The 18,206-nt window shown below is 52.5% G+C and overlaps 1 protein-coding gene across 2 annotated transcripts in view; it reads right to left on the reverse strand.

Annotated features, from left to right (window-relative positions):
* Nucleotides 1–18,206, reverse strand: part of Mroh2a (maestro heat-like repeat family member 2A) — a 44,992-nt gene that overhangs the window by 5,064 nt on the left and 21,722 nt on the right. For both annotated transcript variants that reach the window (XM_013519892.1, XM_013519893.1), the window contains 16 exons: nucleotides 15,367–15,486; nucleotides 15,047–15,169; nucleotides 13,752–13,904; nucleotides 11,823–11,945; nucleotides 10,863–10,942; nucleotides 9,402–9,510; nucleotides 8,145–8,240; nucleotides 6,681–6,785; nucleotides 4,930–5,053; nucleotides 4,436–4,554; nucleotides 3,548–3,700; nucleotides 3,060–3,214; nucleotides 2,388–2,547; nucleotides 2,117–2,310; nucleotides 1,682–1,819; nucleotides 1,144–1,258 (listed from right to left, as the gene is read on the reverse strand). In XM_013519892.1, the coding sequence (XP_013375346.1) occupies nucleotides 1,144–1,258; nucleotides 1,682–1,819; nucleotides 2,117–2,310; nucleotides 2,388–2,547; nucleotides 3,060–3,214; nucleotides 3,548–3,700; nucleotides 4,436–4,554; nucleotides 4,930–5,053; nucleotides 6,681–6,785; nucleotides 8,145–8,240; nucleotides 9,402–9,510; nucleotides 10,863–10,942; nucleotides 11,823–11,945; nucleotides 13,752–13,904; nucleotides 15,047–15,169; nucleotides 15,367–15,486 (2,067 nt within the window). The remainder of the gene's footprint in view (nucleotides 1–1,143; nucleotides 1,259–1,681; nucleotides 1,820–2,116; nucleotides 2,311–2,387; nucleotides 2,548–3,059; nucleotides 3,215–3,547; nucleotides 3,701–4,435; nucleotides 4,555–4,929; nucleotides 5,054–6,680; nucleotides 6,786–8,144; nucleotides 8,241–9,401; nucleotides 9,511–10,862; nucleotides 10,943–11,822; nucleotides 11,946–13,751; nucleotides 13,905–15,046; nucleotides 15,170–15,366; nucleotides 15,487–18,206) is intronic.

Raw genomic sequence — 18,206 nt, forward strand, 5'->3', positions numbered from 1 at the left:
AGAGGCTGAGGCAGGAAGATTGTAAATTTGAGCCCGGCCAGGCCACTTAGCAATTGAGTGAGACCGTGTCTCAAAATATAGAAAGAGGGCTCAGGACACCTGTAACTCAGTGCCAAGTCCCTGGGTTCAATCCCCAGGTCTGCGAAAAGAAAAACAGATGAAGGCGGAAGGGAGGACATGGGAGGGTTGGAAGGAGGAGGAAGGGAGGAGAGAAAGCACCACACTGGGGGTTCCTGGGGAGGAGAAGGGGCAGCTAGTTAGTGACCACTGTACGTCTGTCCAGTTCCTTGGATGCCCTCAGGCTGCCCCAGCTGCCTGGCGCTCTGTCCCTGCCCCGGGTTTCCTCCAGTGCATCCTGGGCACCAGTGGTAGATTGGAATTAACTCACTAGAATTCCAATAACTTTTCCATGGGATCACAAGTGTAAACTCCCCAGACCTCAACAAAGACCAGAAAGGGCTCTCTATATGTGGCCACCATGCAGTGCTGCCTTCTGACCACTTAAAGTTGTAAATGTCTCCCCACTATCACTTGGGAGGTTTGCGAAGAGCAGAAGACACTGGAGGAGCCCATGAGCTTGAAAACTCTAGGCCAGCATGTATGATCTCGGTTGGTCTTGCCCTGGCCCGGGAGGTTTTGAACAGTCCAAAGAGTCGTTTTCACACTTTACGTGGTGGGAAAAAATCTGAAGAAGGACATTTCATGACTCGTGGGAATTACGTGAAGTTGAAACGTCAGCAGCCAGCATGGGGTCTGAGCGGAGCCCAGGCAGTTGCTCAGTTCCTGAGGCATAGTGGACCTCACGAAGATGCTGCCGTATCCCTGGGCGTTCTCTGGAGTCCCCTCCAGCCCGAGGCAGAGTGGCCGGGCCCCAGCAGCCGTGGCACAGACCCCGCCTTCACGCCCGGCGAGGCGGTGCCCCCCATAGTGCTCTCCTGCAGGAGCCCCTCTGGGTCCCCTGGTTTCTCAGCATCCCCACAGTGCCCGCCCCGCTACTGCACTGAAGAGTGAAGCAGTGAATGAGCACACAATGGAGGGAAGCTTGTCTGCTCCAGGACTCAGGGGCCCCCAGGGGACTGGGCACTTCCCCCAGGGAGAGCCGTCCCCACCCCCACTGTACCCCACCCGGGCCGGGTGCCTCACTTCCACGCAGGCTGCCGTGCAGCTGATCCGGCAGCTCAGCACTTCCGAGCCCAGGCCCCTGAGCACCAGCTTCAACAGCCGCTGCCTGCAGCCTCCCTCGCTCTGCATGCACAGCCTGCAAAGGACAGAGGTGCCCCCGTGCAGGGACGTGCACCCAGCCCTGCCTACCATTTGGAGCCTGGCACCAGCTTGAGGGTGAAAGTGGGCGGATCTCTGAATACTGCTAGATCTCTTCCTCAGGGGGCACTACGGGGCTGGGTGTCAGTGAAATCCTTACTTTCTTCCTGTCTGCTTTTTATAATGGGATAGGTTGGGGACCTGGGGGGTGACTGCCCATCCTGGCCCTGCTGGAGCCCCGTGCATGCGACCTGGGACAAGCCCCTCTTCCCTCTGGCCTCACATCTCCACTTCTGGAGCCAGAAGGTGGGAATAGAGGGTCCAGGACACGGGTCCATGTGACAGTGCCATTCCCAGAGGCCTTCTGTAGAGCAGGGGACAGCTCTGCACACCTCCCACCCCGCAAGAGCCTGGGCCCCACCTGGCCAGCAGGCTGATTCCCTCCAGGAAGGTGGCGCTGCTCTCCAGCTGGGCCCACACCGACTGCTCCTCCAGGGCGCACACCAGGCCCTCGCTGTTGAGTCTCTCAAACAGAAGCCGCATGGATTTGATCGTGACCCTGGGAGGAGGTAGATGTGCGTGCTGCTGGGCTGGTGCAAGGCCTGACGGGGCCATCACAGGGCACCGTGTGCCTGTAAACTCTCAAAACCACACCATGCTGGACACACGTGAGGGAGGCCTGTACGTAGAATCTGCTTCAGAAACTTTTCCACCAGGAAGGGACAACCATGGGCCCCTGGGGAGAGTGACTCTTGGAGCCGAGGGGCTTCCAAAGGACAGCTGGAGGCCAGGTCCAGCCCGACTCAGCAGCCTTGCACCCTACGACCCCCTCCCACCTGCTGCCTGCCCTGAGCACCTCTGCAGGTTCAGCTCCTCAGGCAGGGTCCCTGTGTGGATCAGTCTCCAGGTCTTCAGGACAGGCGAGGTGGCCTCAGGCCTGTGGCTGCAGCTGAGCTGCATCAGGAGGGTGTAGACGAGGTCAGGGAACAGGTCCAGCAGCTTGGTGTCTTTGTCCACCTTCTCGATGAGAAGGTACATGGTGCACATGGTCTACAGAGAGAAGGATTGGGCTTCGGGGCTCTGACCCTGGGCCCCCTGAGGAGTCCCAGGCCTGCCCTAAGACTCACCATCAGAGGGTCCACTGCAGCCAGGCGCCAGATGTCAGCCTTGGAGGTGGCCTGCACCCTGGGAGTCATTCGTGACTGCAGCCGCCCCATCAGGCCATGCATCATGCTCCGCGCCAAGGGCACGTTCTCCACCACTGCGAGCCACACCTCCTTCAGATGGCTGGGCAAAGAGAGGCACAGAGAGGGGCTGGGGATTTAGCTCAGTGGCAAAAGCGCCTGCCTGGCAAGCGCAAGGTCGTGAGTTCGGTTCCTGGTACCGGAGAAAAACCAAAAAAAAACAAAAAAAAAAAAAAAAAAAAAAAAGAGAGGCACAGAGACTGTGGGTTCCCTGCACACCCCCCAGCAGGTTAGGATCCCTTGAGCCACCCCTCAGTAGTCCCCTGAAGAGGGATTGAACTCTAGGAGAAGAAACACAATCAGATGGCATAAGCCACCAAGGAGCATAATTAAGACCCAGTCCTTGATGCTACCGACGCTTTGGACACTCACAAGTTAGGAGACCCAGATTCCACCCCCATACGATGAAGCTATGAAGCTCTGAGCTCCAGATCAGCGGTTTGCCGGATGCTGGGACCTCCTACCTGAGACACAGGTAGTGGGCTTTGTCTTGGGTGGCACTAGGTCCTGCCCTGAGGCCCCGCTGCCCACACCCACCCCCTCCAGGGTGCCCACCTCTGCATGGGCAGGGGCTGTCTCAAGAGCAATGTGAGAACTGTCTCCTGGTGGTAATGTGCCAGCAGGAGGATGCCTTCAATGAGAAGATGCCGCACCTCTAGGTGATCCACCACGGGTAGGTGCACCAGGATGGCACTCAAGATTTCAGCCACCTGTGGGGGCCAGAAGTCACCTGTGGAGGGCACAGGACACCCCTCCTCCAGGGAGGATGCCAGGCAGGTTGAACCAGCAGTACCCTCTCCTGCACACTGGTGGCTCTCTTCCTTGGCTCCTTCACTGGATTTCAAGGTGGAAGGCGGTGTGCCTGGATCCCTGTCCATAAACTGATCCAGACAGGGCTTCCTTGTTCTAGAACTCTATTTTCTGCTTCTCTTGAGCACTCAGGACTTGGAGGAGGCAAGCCCAGTGAGCGAGAGGGCCCATGGTCAGGATGCCCCCGGGCAGTCCCATTCCCACCCCGAGGTAGCCCTGCTGGGCTCTGCCACCTTGTCGTCCAGCTCCTGGACCCGCATTTGGAGGAAGGTGCCTATCCAGGCGACGGCAGCCTTGTCGTGCTGCAGGTCCATGGCTCCGATGTTCTCACAGAGCTTCTGGATGAGTGAGACCACCTCGTCACAGTTAAACTCCATGCAGATCACCTAGGACCACAGCAAAGTCGCGTCACAGCCTCCTCAGGGCTGCCTGTCCTGCCTCTCACTGTCCCGAGAGTGGGGCTGCTCTGGCATCCCTTCTCTGTCTCCAAGGGCTCCCTTGTCTGGGAGCTGGAAGGTCCAGCTGGCTGGTCCGGGCTCAGCTGGCTTCCAAGTCTGCTCTGGTGCACCCAGGCCTCTCCCAGTCTTCCTTGCTGTCCCCAGCCTGCCCAAACCCCACACAAGACACCCCACCCAAACTCTCCCTGTCCCCACTCCTGTTGCCTCCAGCGTGTGTGTCCTGAGCCCGACACCCTCTGACCTCCTCTTGCCACTCCAAGACACCCCCTTGTACCAGGAAGCTGCCTCCACCCCTGGGACACATGTGACACCATCACCCCACAAAGTCTCAAGCCCTGTGCGAGAGGCCCTGGGTGCTCCCACTCCTCACAGTGCCCCCGCGCCAGTGCCAGTGTGCAGAGCCTGCTGGGTCATTTGGTGCCTGCTGCGTGCGCAGTGTAGCACATCATAGGGACCAGGAAGAGCCGGCAGGGAGTGTTGGGCTCCTACCGTGTGCTGGGCACCCCCGTGGGGTCCTGACACCCTGCAGGACATTTCCATCAAGACGCACCAGCTTCACCAAAAGCCAGGGAAGCTGCAACCCCCAGAGGAAAACTGCAGCCAGCTGGGGAAAGCCCTGGCCCCTTAGAGATGGCTCAGGCTCCGGAGACCAATCATCATCACCTTGGCGATTCTGGAGGAGGCACAGGAAATCTTCTCCTCCTCCATGCTCAGCAGGTCCTCCTTACATTTCTGCAGCTCCTGCTCCTCGGTGGAGCCCCATAAGGAGCAGGTCTGGCTTGCTGTTGGGAATACACTTTCAGACACTATTAGCAGGACAGAGCACTTGATCTGCGTCACTTCATGGTAATTTCCTGCCCTGGATCCGCAGGCTCAAGTCACCCTCCAGCATCTGCCCCTCCATCCCTCTCCCCCTCTGCTCCCCCTGCGCCTTCTCCGTGGTGCACATCTGCCTGAGCACCTCTCCCACAACCCAGACCTCCACCCTGGCCAGTTCTGCCACAGCCGGGTACCGGCAGCGGGCCTTCTCCCGGGGGCCCTCAGTGGCAAGCACCAGTCTGAACCGAGGAGCCTCTCCTTTCAGAGGCTCCCATGGCCTCTTGGTGATGCCTCTGGCACCCTGATGCCACCCCACTCCCGGCCCACCTGCCGCATACCGTGAAGATCTAGCAGGCTGGACAGGACGTTAGCCGAGGCCATGCGAGTTCTTCGGTGGGTGTCACAGGTGCACGGAGCAATGAGCCCCACCAGAGTGCCCAACTGGCCCAGCTTCAGGGGGATCTGAGAGTCAGGAGACGTGGGGACTCACACCTCCTGCCTCCCTTGCACAGCCGGGGCAACTAGAGTGTGTGTACCCCACTTTGAACATGCCTCTGGGCAAGAAAGGCTGCCAGCTCTGCCTGCAGCCCGGGCGTCAGCGTCCCCAGCCCCTCAGCTGGACCCTGGAGTCTATTAGCTGGCATCCAATGGGTCAGCTCTGTCCTGATGACTGGAGGAAGCCTGGGCCTGGTTCCTATGCCTAGGCCTCTGCTTTTTCCTGTAGCTGAGTTCCCATATGGGTTCACCCGCTCACTAGCTGAGTGACTGCGCAGGGCACTTCACCTCTCAGTCTCTCGTGTTGCCTGTCTCTAAAATGGAGTTAATAACAGCGCCTCATCTCTCAGGAAAGGCCGCAGAATAGGACCAGAGAATTTGTTGCAGAGTTGGTATCGAACCAAATGATAAATGCTCTGCACCACGGAGTTGGAAGGCAACCAACTTTATTATGCCTGAAGGCTGATGCGGGATCACTCCCAAAGCGTCAGCCCAGAGCCGGCTTTGGGCTTAGTTTATATAGGTTTGCAAGCGGGAGATACAAAGGCTTAAAAGCGTGGTGAATTTCTATTGGGTAGTGTCGGTCATCTCTCATTGCAGGGCACAAAGTCCTTGAAATAAGTGAGTACTAGTGTTGGTCATCTGTCATTGCTAGAAAGTATAGGGTGGGTAGCTGGGTGCGATCAAACTGAGCTGGGTCAGGTTGTCTCTGGTGTAGTCAGTCAAGGCTGTAGGCCACACGCTCTTATTCTGTCCTACTCTGGTGTCTGACTACCAGCTGATTTTTAAATTTTAAAAATTTCCATCATGAATCCAGGAAAAGCATCCCACACAGCAGCTGCCTTGACTGGCCCTTCGTGTTGGCCTGGGCTCCTGCCTCACTGGACTGAGCCTCCCACTTCCATCGCATGCTCCAGGGTCTCAATGTCGCCACCCCCAAGACCCAAGGCTGTCCCCAAACCCCAGCCGCAACACCGCCATCCTCCTGCCCACAGCTGTGCTTGAGGACAAGGCTGTCAGGGCCTGAAGCCAACCAATGGAGGTGAAGAGAGCTGCACCAGCCAGTTCATCAAGAAAAATACTGCCTCATTCTTCTAGGCTTTGTGATGCCTGTGATACGTGCCAAGCTTTGTGAAATGTGTGACTTTGTGGTGGTTCATTTTCTCATTCTAAGTATTCTTTCCTATGTGGTATTCATAGTTATGTATCTTGATGTGTTTTGTTTGTTTGTTTTGATTGGACTTATTGGTGTACTGGAGATCGAGCCCAGGGCCTTCACACTGAGCTACATCCCCAGCCTCTTTTGTTCCTTTGAGACAAGCTCTCATTAAGTAGCTAAATTACCCAGCAGGACTCAAACTTGTAATCCTCCTGCCTCCCACAGTGCTGGGATTATAGGCGTGTGCCACCATGCCTAGCACATCCTATCTCTCTCTCTCTCTTTCTCTTAATAGGGCCCTTACTACCTCAGGTCCTGCCAACCTGCTCCTCTGGGGTAGAGCTTGATTTCAAGTGTCCCCTGTTCCCTCACACAGAGAGGACTTCCCATGGCAGTCAGGGTGGCAGGCTAGGGGTGAGGCGTTCCCAGACTCACACAGACACCGATACTTCGGACGTAGATCTCCATGAGGTGGAGATGGAGGTTCATGGCTCTCTCCCGCTCCCATTCTTTCTCCGACAAGATCCACTTCTCCAGGAGCTATGGGTGGAGCCCAGAACACAGAAGTGGTCAGTGAAATCAGGGACCAGCCCCGTCCTGCCAGTTTTTGCCACCTTTGTCCCTCCCACTCAAGGTTTGACTTTCAAGGCCTCTGCATGGTCCTAGACACTCTGGCACTCTTCCCTGGCCCTCCCAGGAGAGGAGATGAGGCTAATACAAGAGAGAGGTTCCTAGCATCCTCTCCTAGATGGCAAATGGCTCTTACATTCAACCTGGCTCCAAATGTCAGCTCACAGTGAGAGCCGAGAGCACAGACAACCTGCGCTCTAGGTGGCACTGAGGGCCATTCTAACATCAAAGCTCATTTCAGAGTATAGAATGTGTGTGCTGTTTTTTGGATATTAAACGTCCCCCAAAGGCCATGTATTAAAGTCTGGGTCACCAGCTTGTGGTGCCACTGGAAGGTGACGGAACCTTTAGGAGGTGGAGTGTGATGAGAGGAAGTGAGGTTAGTGAGGGAATGCCCTTGAAGGAGACATTGGGATCCAGTTCCTTCCTCTTTACTTTCCAGCCACCATAAGGTGAATAGATTCTGCTACCAGTTGTTTCCACCATGATGAGCTACCGGCCACACAATGGAGCCAGCTGACCATGAACTGAAACCTCTGAAATTGTGAGCCAAAATAAGCCATTTTTGTCACTCGCTGCTTGCAGCTTTTGCTGCCTTCTGCCTGCCATGAACTGTTTCTCCTCTGTGATGCCTTTCTGACATGCCACCCTGCCTTGGAGCCATCCGATGTGAACTGAAACCTCTACAAACTGTGAGCTACAATAAACCTTTCCTCCTTTAACTTTGGGTACTTAGGCTCAGTAACAAAATAGTAACTAAGACAGAAAGAATAAAGACACAGCAACTAAATGCAGTGCATAATATGGATGGTGTCATGGGACTCACACAAAGGACATCACTGGGACAATTGTGAAATTTGAATACGGATCATGGGTTTTATCATAGCAGTATATTGACCTTAAATTTCCTGATTTTGATCACTGTGCTCTTGTAATGTAAGAGATTGATTTTTGATGTCTGTGACTAACTTTCCATGCTTCAAATGATGTTTGCCTATGTATGCATACACACATGTGTGTATACATGCATGTGCATGCACGTAAGGAGAAAGAGCAAGAGGAAAATATAAAGAAGAAAATGTAAAATATTAAAAACTATGAATCTGGGTGAAGAGTATCTTTGTATTCTTCTTAAAGTTTCTCAACAAATTTGAAATGTAATTAAAATGAAGTTACTACCATTTATTAATGCATTGGCCTGTTCCAGCAGCATGGATCTCAGGCCCACTTCCTGGGAGGGGTGGCCACCCCTGGCTTCAGACCACTCACATGCACCATCTCTTGCAGCCCCTTGGGGTCCAGCTGCCTCTGTAGGAGGCCCTCCATCAGCTGCTCCAGGGAGTGCAGGGCGTTCACATACAGGGTCTATGGTCAAGAGGTGGAGAGACAGAGAGCTGGGTGACCACGAGTGGCACACAGCCACCCACCAGGACTCCACAGGTGTCTACCAGGGCTGAGAGGTGAAGTGGCCTGAGGATCACCCATGAGCTGCTGCTTAGTTTTCGTGCTTTGTGCTCATCTTTGCACGTGAGGTACAAGGCAATCTTTCAAGAAAAGAGGTTGCACCGAACTCCTACAACCCAATTCTCCTCATCAGGGCCAGGCCCTTGAGGAGCAGGTGGCCCCCTGTCCCCAGCATTTGTTTTCCTCTTGCACAGTGCTGCTGGGAAACAGCCATCCAGCTGACATGATGCATCCCAGGATCCCTGTGTCTAGGTGGCCGCATGTGACTATGTGGTGGACTGCGGGGGGAGGGAAAATGGCACATGAATCTTGCTTGTGCTTTCTCTTCCTTCCTGTCCAGGCTAGATGTCCTTGCCCAAGGCATCTTAGGAGCCTTACACTGAAGGTGGGGGTGGGCTGTCAGCCTGGGGTCCTGATACCTATGTAAAACAGCTCTACACCCTCCCTCACTCACCCATGGACTTTACTGAGATGAGAAATCAACCTTTATCTGTGTTAAGGTTCAGCTCTAAAATATTCCCCCAAGTCTCATGTGTTCAGAGGGTGGGGCCTTTGAAAGGTGATTGGGTTATAGGGACACTATGCTTATCAATGGATTAATCCACTGATGAACTCACGTACTATTAGGACGTGGGGTGTGGTTTTAGGTGGGTCACTGCCAGCGTAATCTGGAAGGGTGTATTCTCGTTTACAGCCCCTCTCTTTTCTCTACTTCCTGGCTGTCATGAGGTGAGCAGCTCTCCTCTGCCAGGCCTTTGTACCATGATGTTTCTGCCTTGGAGCCAGCCAGCTATGGACTGGCAATCATGAGCTAAATGAAAACTCCCCTCCTGTAAATTGTGGGAGTCAGATATTTTGTCCTCACTAATATATCCGGTTAAACCACCAACGTTCAGGGTTTATCTGTTACAGCAGTCCATAGCACCTTATACTTACTGATAGAACCCACAACACATTGCTGCCTATAACCACTCACAGGTGGTTTGGAAAGGCAAAATCTGCCCACGTCCACTAAACTTCCAGGTCCTGACCCAGAAACTGAGGTGGTCCCAAGAGACATACCTTAATGGCCTCATTGTCCTCTCCTGGGGGTTGGAGAGAAATTACAGAATGTATACTGATCTCCATCAGCTCACTGCTTTCTTCTGTGGAGTAGAAAGGCCTCAGTTTGCTGGGGAAAGAGGAGAGATCATAAGTGAGTTGAGCCTTTGCCACCCTCTTCCCAGTCTGGGCACAAAGGCAAATCGCAGCCGACTTCCTGTTTGTGGGCTCAGGTAACCCATCCCTGCCTGGGGCCCTGCTCTGCCCTGCCACCAGTATCCAGTGCTCTGCCTGTGACTAAGGCAGAGATTCAGAGGTACAAGGCCGCCTCTCCCACATGCTGCCACACGCTCTAATGAATCTCCCTGAATGCCCTCCCAGGCTGCTCCTAGTTCAGGATTTTCAGAGTATAATACCCGGACCACCAGCGGAGGCTTGGAGTACATTAGCAACACAAATTTTACAGTGCTGCTTCAGACCTGCTGAATCAAAACCTCTGCCGGAGTGTCTCTGTCTTTCATGTTTCAATAAGCCATCCAGGGGTGGTCACTAGCTGGGTGGTGCACACGAGCTTACTCTCTACCCCATTCATCAATAGTGCCGGAGCCTCGTTGCATATCATAACAACCTGGAGAGCTTTCCACAGACCCCAGAGCCCATGTCTAAGCCTAAATTTCAAAGTTCCCCAGTGGTTCTGTTATGACCCAGAGCGGAGAGACACCACCCTACCTTAACTGTAAAACCTCTGCCACCTAAGCATGTCTTGTTCTTCACCCTCCAGAGAGGTGCCCACACCTGACCAAATCTAGTCACTCTGTGTATGTGTTTGTCTTTTCTCCAAGTCCTTGAAAGGCTGGGATCAGCGCTTCACCTGCAACTCAACTGAGGTGGGTGAATCATATTTGGTGTCCGACCCTGTGTCACCTTAAAGCACTGAGTAGCTCTGCTAAGTCCCTAACTAAAGTCCATCTCCTACAGTTAAAGTTGCCCAAAGATGATCTGACCATTCTGAGCACTAATTTCACAAATCCCTAACTTCCCTCCCCTCCAGTGGACTGGTTGATAATTCCAGGAGGGCAAACCTCGGCCACTGCATTTCCTCACATAAGCTCTCATAATAAAAAGCACACAGTTTGTTCATGGGCCCAACCCAACTTGAAGGGTACAGTCTCCCCATAATGCTTTCCAGCATTGCTTGCTAGGATTTCTTGCTCGAAACATCCCCCTCATGCACCCAGAGCTGCCCACCCACCTGCCATTTGCCTCCCTGTGCAAAAGAGGTCCCCAGCCTGAAAGAACGGGAAAGGAGTAGACCCCATTTACCATGTTGCCCGCTGCCCCGAGGAGCTGCTGCCTGAGACCCCTGCCGCAGAGGCAGGGAGGAAGATGCAGTGCAAGCCCTGAAGGTGCAGCAAGGGCCTGGTCATGGGCTTTGTCCCCGCGCTTGGGGGGCCCTTGGGGCTGGGCAGGGGCCCAGCTCACCTCAGGTGGGAGAGGGCATCCATGGCCATTGCCTGCACAGGAGAAGCCAGATGGTCGGTCGGCTCTGCCCTGATGATTGCCTGCCCAGCACAAGCAGGGTGGTAATGCGTCAGCTTCCCAGAGGTTCGAGGAGGGGAGGAGCAGTGGCCCTTAGCTGACAGTGGTGACTGGCCACACTGCCCAGGGTTAGCACAGGAAGAGCTGGTCCTAGTACCCCATCCCTCTTTTGTTCTTTTCAGGTTGACTTGCCCACAGCACCTTCGTGTGGAAGGAGCTTCTCACTCAGGGCCATTGCTGGCCTGCCGGGCATCCTTGGCCACACAACACCCACCTAAGCCAAGATCCCGTGTGCCTCTCATAGGCTCAATGCCTGCATCACAGGGCTGTGGCCAGCTGGCATGAAACGACTCAGTTCCCGGCCAACAGAGGCTTTTCCCACCCACTTGTCCTAGGGACTGTGTCCAGCACACGCTGGGTCCTTCCCACAGGCAAGCAGCACTGGGGCTGGAGAGGTGTGAGGACGAAGGACACTGGCTGTCCCGTAGGCTGCATCCACCTTTGGACAACTGATATTTTCTACATCTTGCCCAAGGTCTGTGCAAATGTCCCTCTAAGCACTGCTTCTAGACCACTGTTTAGGAAGCACCAATGCTGCGGCTGGCCACCCGGGACCTGACCCCTAAGCCAGCCTCCTGCAGTCGGTGCAAGGCTTACATCAGCTAAGATCCTGCCCTGGCTTCCAACCCCTTCCCGGCCTGTGAAACCCTTCATCAGAGCCAAAACTTGTTCTCAGAACTCCTCCAGTCAGATGGATGGAGGCAGAACTGAGACAGGGAGGGCTCTGCAGCCCCCTTGTCCCTGAATACCTTCAGGAGCTCTGAAAACCCAACTAGGAACAAAGCAGTGAGTAGAGGGTTAGACCCCAAACCATCCAGGCCTGAGGAGCCCCACTCAGCTCACCGTTATGAGGCCAGTAAGAGTCTCCTTTGGGTCAAACTGAAAGTCCTCCAGGTCCTTGATGTTTCCGAGGGCAGTGGTGACCTGCGTGACACTCTCCATGAAGGCCATTTTGAGGCCCGTATCCTGTGACCAGCAGAGGGACAGGAAGGGGAACCCATTTACGAGGGAGCCCTGGGAGATCCTGAGTCACAGCCCTTGCTCCTGGATCCTTCCTCTACTTGGAGAAGGGGTCAGTGTCAGGGTGCTCTGAGTGACCGGTCTTTTTGTCCTTCACTACATTGACTCAGCATCTGTGCATGCCAGGGACACTGGACACAGGACGGCTCTCCAGGCCCCATGGAGGACGTCACTACCCCCAGGCTTCCCTCATCTGTGCCCGAGGCAGCAACACTGGAAGTGGGCATCCTCAGTGACCAGGGTCACCTCATGTGTCACCTAAGAGGCGGCATGAGTTACTGAATTAAAAAATTAGATTTTTGAAATTCCACTTACATGAGAACTTGGAGCATGTGGAGAAGGACATTCGTTAGATAATCCTTCAGTGAATTACCTCAGGCCTGGCCAAGTCATATGATTGTTTGGTTCCAGGAAGTCTAGCAAAAGCATTGGTGCAAAGAAAATGATAGCAGGACCTGTGTCCCTGTGGAAAGCTGTGGGACAACACTAGATGCTTTGCTGAGATATGCCCGAAGGCATGATAACATGACGGCTAACTAGTCAAGTCTCACTCTTGTGATAACTGAGTTGTATCGTCCTTGCTAAACCTGTTGCTATCCTCCCATTTGCCCAGCTGCTTCCTTTGTTCTTTCTCAATAAAAGGTTACTGAAAATGGTAATCGAGGCTTCAGTCCGAGAGGTTGTAGCCCCTTGATCCCACAACTGTCTCTCTTGTTTTTCTTTTCATCCACAACACCTCATTCTCGGGAACTGTCACCCCAGACAGAAATGGAATGTCAAATTCTTAGAGGCAGAAAGTGAAATGGAGATTGCCAAGGGCTAGGACAGGAGGATAAAGGGAATTAGTGTTTACTGGGGGCAAAGTTTCAGGTTGGGAAGACCAAGAATCCCAGAGATGGAGCTCACGGTGGCTACACAGCAACGTGAACTTATTTACTGCCGCTAAAAAGGGTTACAGCAGCAATTTTCATGCTTGATGTATTGTTATGGTTTGTGTCTGGATGTCCCCGCAAAGCCCCATGCAGTCATGGGGCAGGCTTCTAGAGTTTATGATTGATTCATGGTCCAGTGTTGGGATTAAGGATGTGACTGCTACACCCGCCCTGGGGCAGATAGTTTGCATACAATGTAAGGGAGGGAAAGAGGCTACTTGCCCCAGGTTCTCCCTTTTGCTCTTGTTGCTTTTGCAATTTTCCACCACCATGAACCGTTGCCCTCTGCCATGTGCCTTTCTGCCTTGGAGCCAGCTGAGTATGGACTGAAACCTCCACACACTGTGAGCTAAATAAACCTTTCCTTCCTTAATTTGGAGTGTCAGGTATTTTGTCTCAGCAACGAAAGAAAAGTAACCAAGACAGTGTATTTGACCACTATTTTCAAAATGGAAAATAAAATAACTCCTGCTTTGCTCTCTGTGCGTTCTCTCTTCCTTGCCATCCCAAGGAAGTACTCGGTCCCCTTGCACCTCTTTGAGGACGACCCCCTCCTTGTCCTTCATGACCGGACCAGGCCTCCGTCAGTGTCAGGCAGAGGCGGGGGTGGAGCGAGTGGGAGAGGCTGGGAGGAGGTGGGGCTGACCCTGTGGCTTCCAGGGACCCGCGCATGACACCAGAGCACAAGGAGCAGTACACGGCCTGGGAGCTCCCGGGGAAGAGGGGTGTCCGGATGATGATGTGGGCTGACACCAGCCAGTCTGGCTCAGGGAAGGCAGCTCCCACCCCAGCCCTGGCCGCGGAGGTGGGATGTGCTTACCTGACAGCTGCTGGAGTAGTGGTGAAGGATCTTGGCCGTGATGGGGCTGTCCACGTAGGTGAGGAGCATCTGGGGGTGGCAGTGAGAGGCCACGCAGCTGTACATCACCATGAGGGTGCTCTTGACAGTCTCCCGCCTCCAGGGGTGATCCTTCTGCAGGGAGCGAGAAGGGGGGCAAACGCCCTGAGGGGAGCTGGGGTTGCTCCATAGACCCCTCCTGCCGGAAGCAGAAGCTGTCCCTTCTTTGGCCACAGAACCAAAGGAGCCCTGGGAACACTGGGAGGTACTTCGGCAGGCTGTTTCCCAAGTCCCAGAAGCACTCATTCATTTGCTCACGCATTTATTCATTCACATCTTTGCTGAGCACCTGTCCCACACCAGGCTCTCGGCAGGAGGTGGGGAGCAAGACAGACCAGCACCCCACACCAGGGAGGCTTCAGTTCAAGAGAGATGTGAGGACCACCCCTCAGCTGTGAGTGCGAGGTCTGTGTGGACCCCCTAAGCAGAGGCCACCTGCGCCCTCTTTGCGCCTCCCCTTGCCAGGCACCTAAACCAGGCTGGGCACCCGTGGGCTGGCGCGCTGGTGGGGACGGCCTGTCCTTCTGCTGTGAGCACCCTCTGAGCATCTCGGGTAGGGGGAGGTGCTGCAGCCGCCAAAATCCTCGGACAGGACCTGGGGCAGCCATGCACAGCTACGCCTGGAGAAAAACTCAAGGGCTCCAGCCCCGCTGCGCCGAAAAGCTGGGCCCATCCCTGCTCTCTCCATCCAAACCAGACCCTGGGCAAGGGTCTGAGGTCAAGGCCAAAGCCCAAGGTACTGACGCCTTGGATGGTTTCCCTGGGGTTCCCAGCCAGCTGCAGGCCCATTCCCCAGGGAAGGGAGGGGCAATGATTAAGAACAAAGCCAAATCCTGGGGTCCCCACAGGCCCAGCGGGAGCATTCCCACATGCTTCTGCGTCCTTCTCTATCAGTGGTAGGAACAGGGTACTTCTGAGTCCAGCCCCAGGGACACCGCAGAGTGGGTACACTGAGGCAGAGCTTATCACACATGGACAGCACCCACCAAGTGTCCTAGCTCTGGTAGGGCCTGGACTGTGCACCCAGAGAGCCTCTGCTGCTGGTTTGAGGAACCCACCATGAGCCTCCAGCAGCTGGGACCCTGGACCCAATATCTGGGTCCTAGAAAGGCCCAGCCTGTGCTCTTCAGATGAACCCACAGCCCAGGTTCTGCTAGAGGAGGTCCTAGGAGACACGGAGACCCCACTGACCCAGCTGTGCAGCGAGCAGGCCCTACCTGCCAGGCACTGATCTGCCAGGTCTGCTCTGACTCCTGGATCCTCTCCTCAAAGTCCTGGAGCACGTTCAGTACTGTCTTCACCTGGCCGTGGGCGCACAGGCCAAAGCACTGAATCATACCCTGCAAGGGAGCCCCAGCCAGCCACAGTGAGGGCAGGGGGAGGGCAGGGGCCCACACGCACACGTGCACACACACAGGTGCACAGCCAGCCACACGGGCACAGGAACACGGAGCTCAACACATAGTCACACCCAAACCCCCTCCCTCCCAGGGTCCAGAGGGAGTGGTGGACAGGAGGGGACTGCAGGCGCCTTCACCTCCCTGTCGAAGTCGTTGCCATAGTCTGTCTTGTATAGCATCTCCAACAGCAGCAACTCCACCTTGTCGGCCTCCAGGCCCATGGCCAAGGTGAAGCCCAAGGCCCTGTACAGGAAGTGCTGCAGAGGCAGAAGGAGGAGCTCACACCTCCCTTCTCCCACCTCCAGGTGGCGCTATTGCAAAGCACTTGCTATGTGCCACCCCCTCCTCCAACCATGTACAGTTCTCTGTGCATTTCCTATATGCTTTTAAATAAACACTTGGGTTATTCTTGGGTTCAGGCTGTAAAAAAGCAGGTTACATTTTAGTAGGGGAGGCCAAGTTCCTGTCCTATAAAGTTGAACCCCTGTGCACTCCCACAAATCTAGGAGCATCAGTTTCCCAGACAGTCCCCAACAAGATACTATCAGTGAGAAGGGGAATTTTCTCATTTCGCTCTGTCACTCTATTAGTCATGTTGGTCGTTTTTCCATATTCTCATGAGCCATTTTAATTCTTTGAATTTCTGGCCACATTTTCTAATTTTTCTGGTATTATTTTACTTATGAGAATTTCATTTGTATGTTTGGAAACATGTAATGAGAACAACAATGCATTATCTCACTTAATCCTCAAAATGATGTCATAATATCAATAGGACTATAGTATGTAAAAACACGTAAACAAGCAGGAAATGAAACCAGGATTTAAAATCAGGTGAAAATAGTCAGAGGCTCATATTCTTAACAACTGCTTATCAAAACTCTTAACTAGGAGGCCACTTGTAGGAGTACAGCTGCTAATGTCTCATCTCTTTTTTGACTTTATTCCTGTCAATCTGATTTCATCAGATTGATGAAATCAGTCAATTTTAGTAGTGGTAAAGTTCATCTCTTTTCTTTTGTTTTCCTTGGTTTCTTCTCATGCATATGAAAGCTAATCCCACACTGAGGCTATACAAATACTCGTCAATATATTCTTCATGTTTTTCCCTGTTTTTATTTTCTACACTGACATCTTTGCTTCGTTCTGGGAAAACAAGTCTTTCCTCATGAGTTTACTTTTCCATATGCTCGTAACTAATCTCATTTTCTCAGTCAGATGAAGGTGGAAATAATGTTGTCAAATCCCATAAAGTTATCACGTTTCCACAAGCTCTCCTTGAAGGGATTTGACAGGAGTAACTGTATCACAGATCCATATGGGGAAAATGGACATTACCACACTGAACCTTTCTGTCCCTGTACGGTTTTCAGGCATTTCCTTCATTTCCCAGCCTTCTTTGTGATTTTCTATTCTTCACTTTGGTTCCTTTGTCCTTCTTTCACACAGTCCACATTTTATCTGCTTATATACGTTGCATGCTGTTGTGACTTCAAAGAGAACCCTTTGGCATATCTTCTTTCATCATTGCGTATAGGAAAGATAATGATTTTTGCATACCGATCATGGGAAAAGACAGTCTAGATGCTGCTGACAGCTACCTGGCGCCCCATCTGAAGGGTGCCAGTATGAGAAATGAAAAGTTAGATGGGTTACTGGAACATGGTTGAATTGTATGCATTTATTTATTAGACGCTACATACAATTTTTTTCAAATGGGACTTGTATTGACATCTGATAATACCTTATACCTACTAATCTATAGTGTTCAGGAGCAGAAGGTATCTGTAATATATTTTTTGCTGTTTGCTATTGTACATATGCAATAATAAAAGATATTTACAAATGCAATTTTTTGTTAACTCCTGTCAAAACATTTTTTTTTTTTTTTTTTTTTTTTTTTTGGTTTTTCTCCGGTACCGGGAACCGAACTCACGACCTTGCGCTTGCCAGGCAGGCGCTTTTGCCGCTGAGCTAAATCCCCAGCCCCACAAAACATTTTTTAAAAATCTTTTAAGATATAGCTCCTGTCTTAGTTATTTTTCTCTTATTGCTGAGACAAAATACCCAGTGCCCAAAGTTAAAGGAGAAAAGGTTTGTTTAGCTCACAGTTTGTGGAGGTTTCAGTCCATAATCAGTTGGCTCTAAAGCAGGGTGGCACACGGCAGAGGGGCAACAGTTTATAGTGGCAGAAGACAGTAAAAGCAACAGACGCAAAAAGGAGACAGGCTTCTTTCTGCTCCTTTCATCTTATCCAAACTGCCGGGATTCAGGCAGTGCCAATCCAATCAGTGGATGGATTCAGCAATTACCCACCCTTAATCCCAGCATTACAAGAAGAATCAATTACACACTCTAGATTCACCCCCACTCTGAAAAAGTCCTATGATCACATAAGGCTTTGGGAGGACATCTAGATACAAACCATAACAGTTCATATGCCATAAAACACATCCAGCTAAAATATAAAAATTCAATGGTACATTCAGAGTTGTACAATCATCATCACAGTGTAAGTTTTAGAACATTTTTGTCAGCCCCTAAAAGCACTTTCTATCCATTTTCAGTTATTACATATTTCCCCTGGCTCTTGACAATCACTAGTCTAATTTTTGTCTCTGTGAATTTTTCTATCATGGAATGTATGGTTTGTGTCTAGATGTCCCCCCGAAGCTTCATGCAGCCAAGGAGCAGGCTTCTAGAGTTTATGGCTGACTTGTGGTCCAATGCTGGGATTATAGGTGTGAGTGCTACACCCGCCCTCAGGCGGATAGCCTGCATACAATATGAAGGAGGGAAAGAGACTTGCTCTGCTCCTCCCTTTTTGCTCTTGCTGCTTTTGCTGTTTTCCACTACCCTGAACCTTTGTCCTCTGCCATGTGCCATTCTTCCTTGGAGCCAGCTGATTATAGACTGAAACCTCCTTAACTATGAGCTAAATAAACCTTTCTTTCCTTAATTTTGGGTGTCAGGTATT

The sequence above is a fragment of the Chinchilla lanigera genome, unplaced genomic scaffold (assembly GCF_000276665.1).
Source record: "Chinchilla lanigera isolate Chin_1 unplaced genomic scaffold, ChiLan1.0 scaffold00052, whole genome shotgun sequence".
In the NCBI taxonomy this organism is placed as follows: Eukaryota; Metazoa; Chordata; class Mammalia; order Rodentia; family Chinchillidae; genus Chinchilla; species Chinchilla lanigera.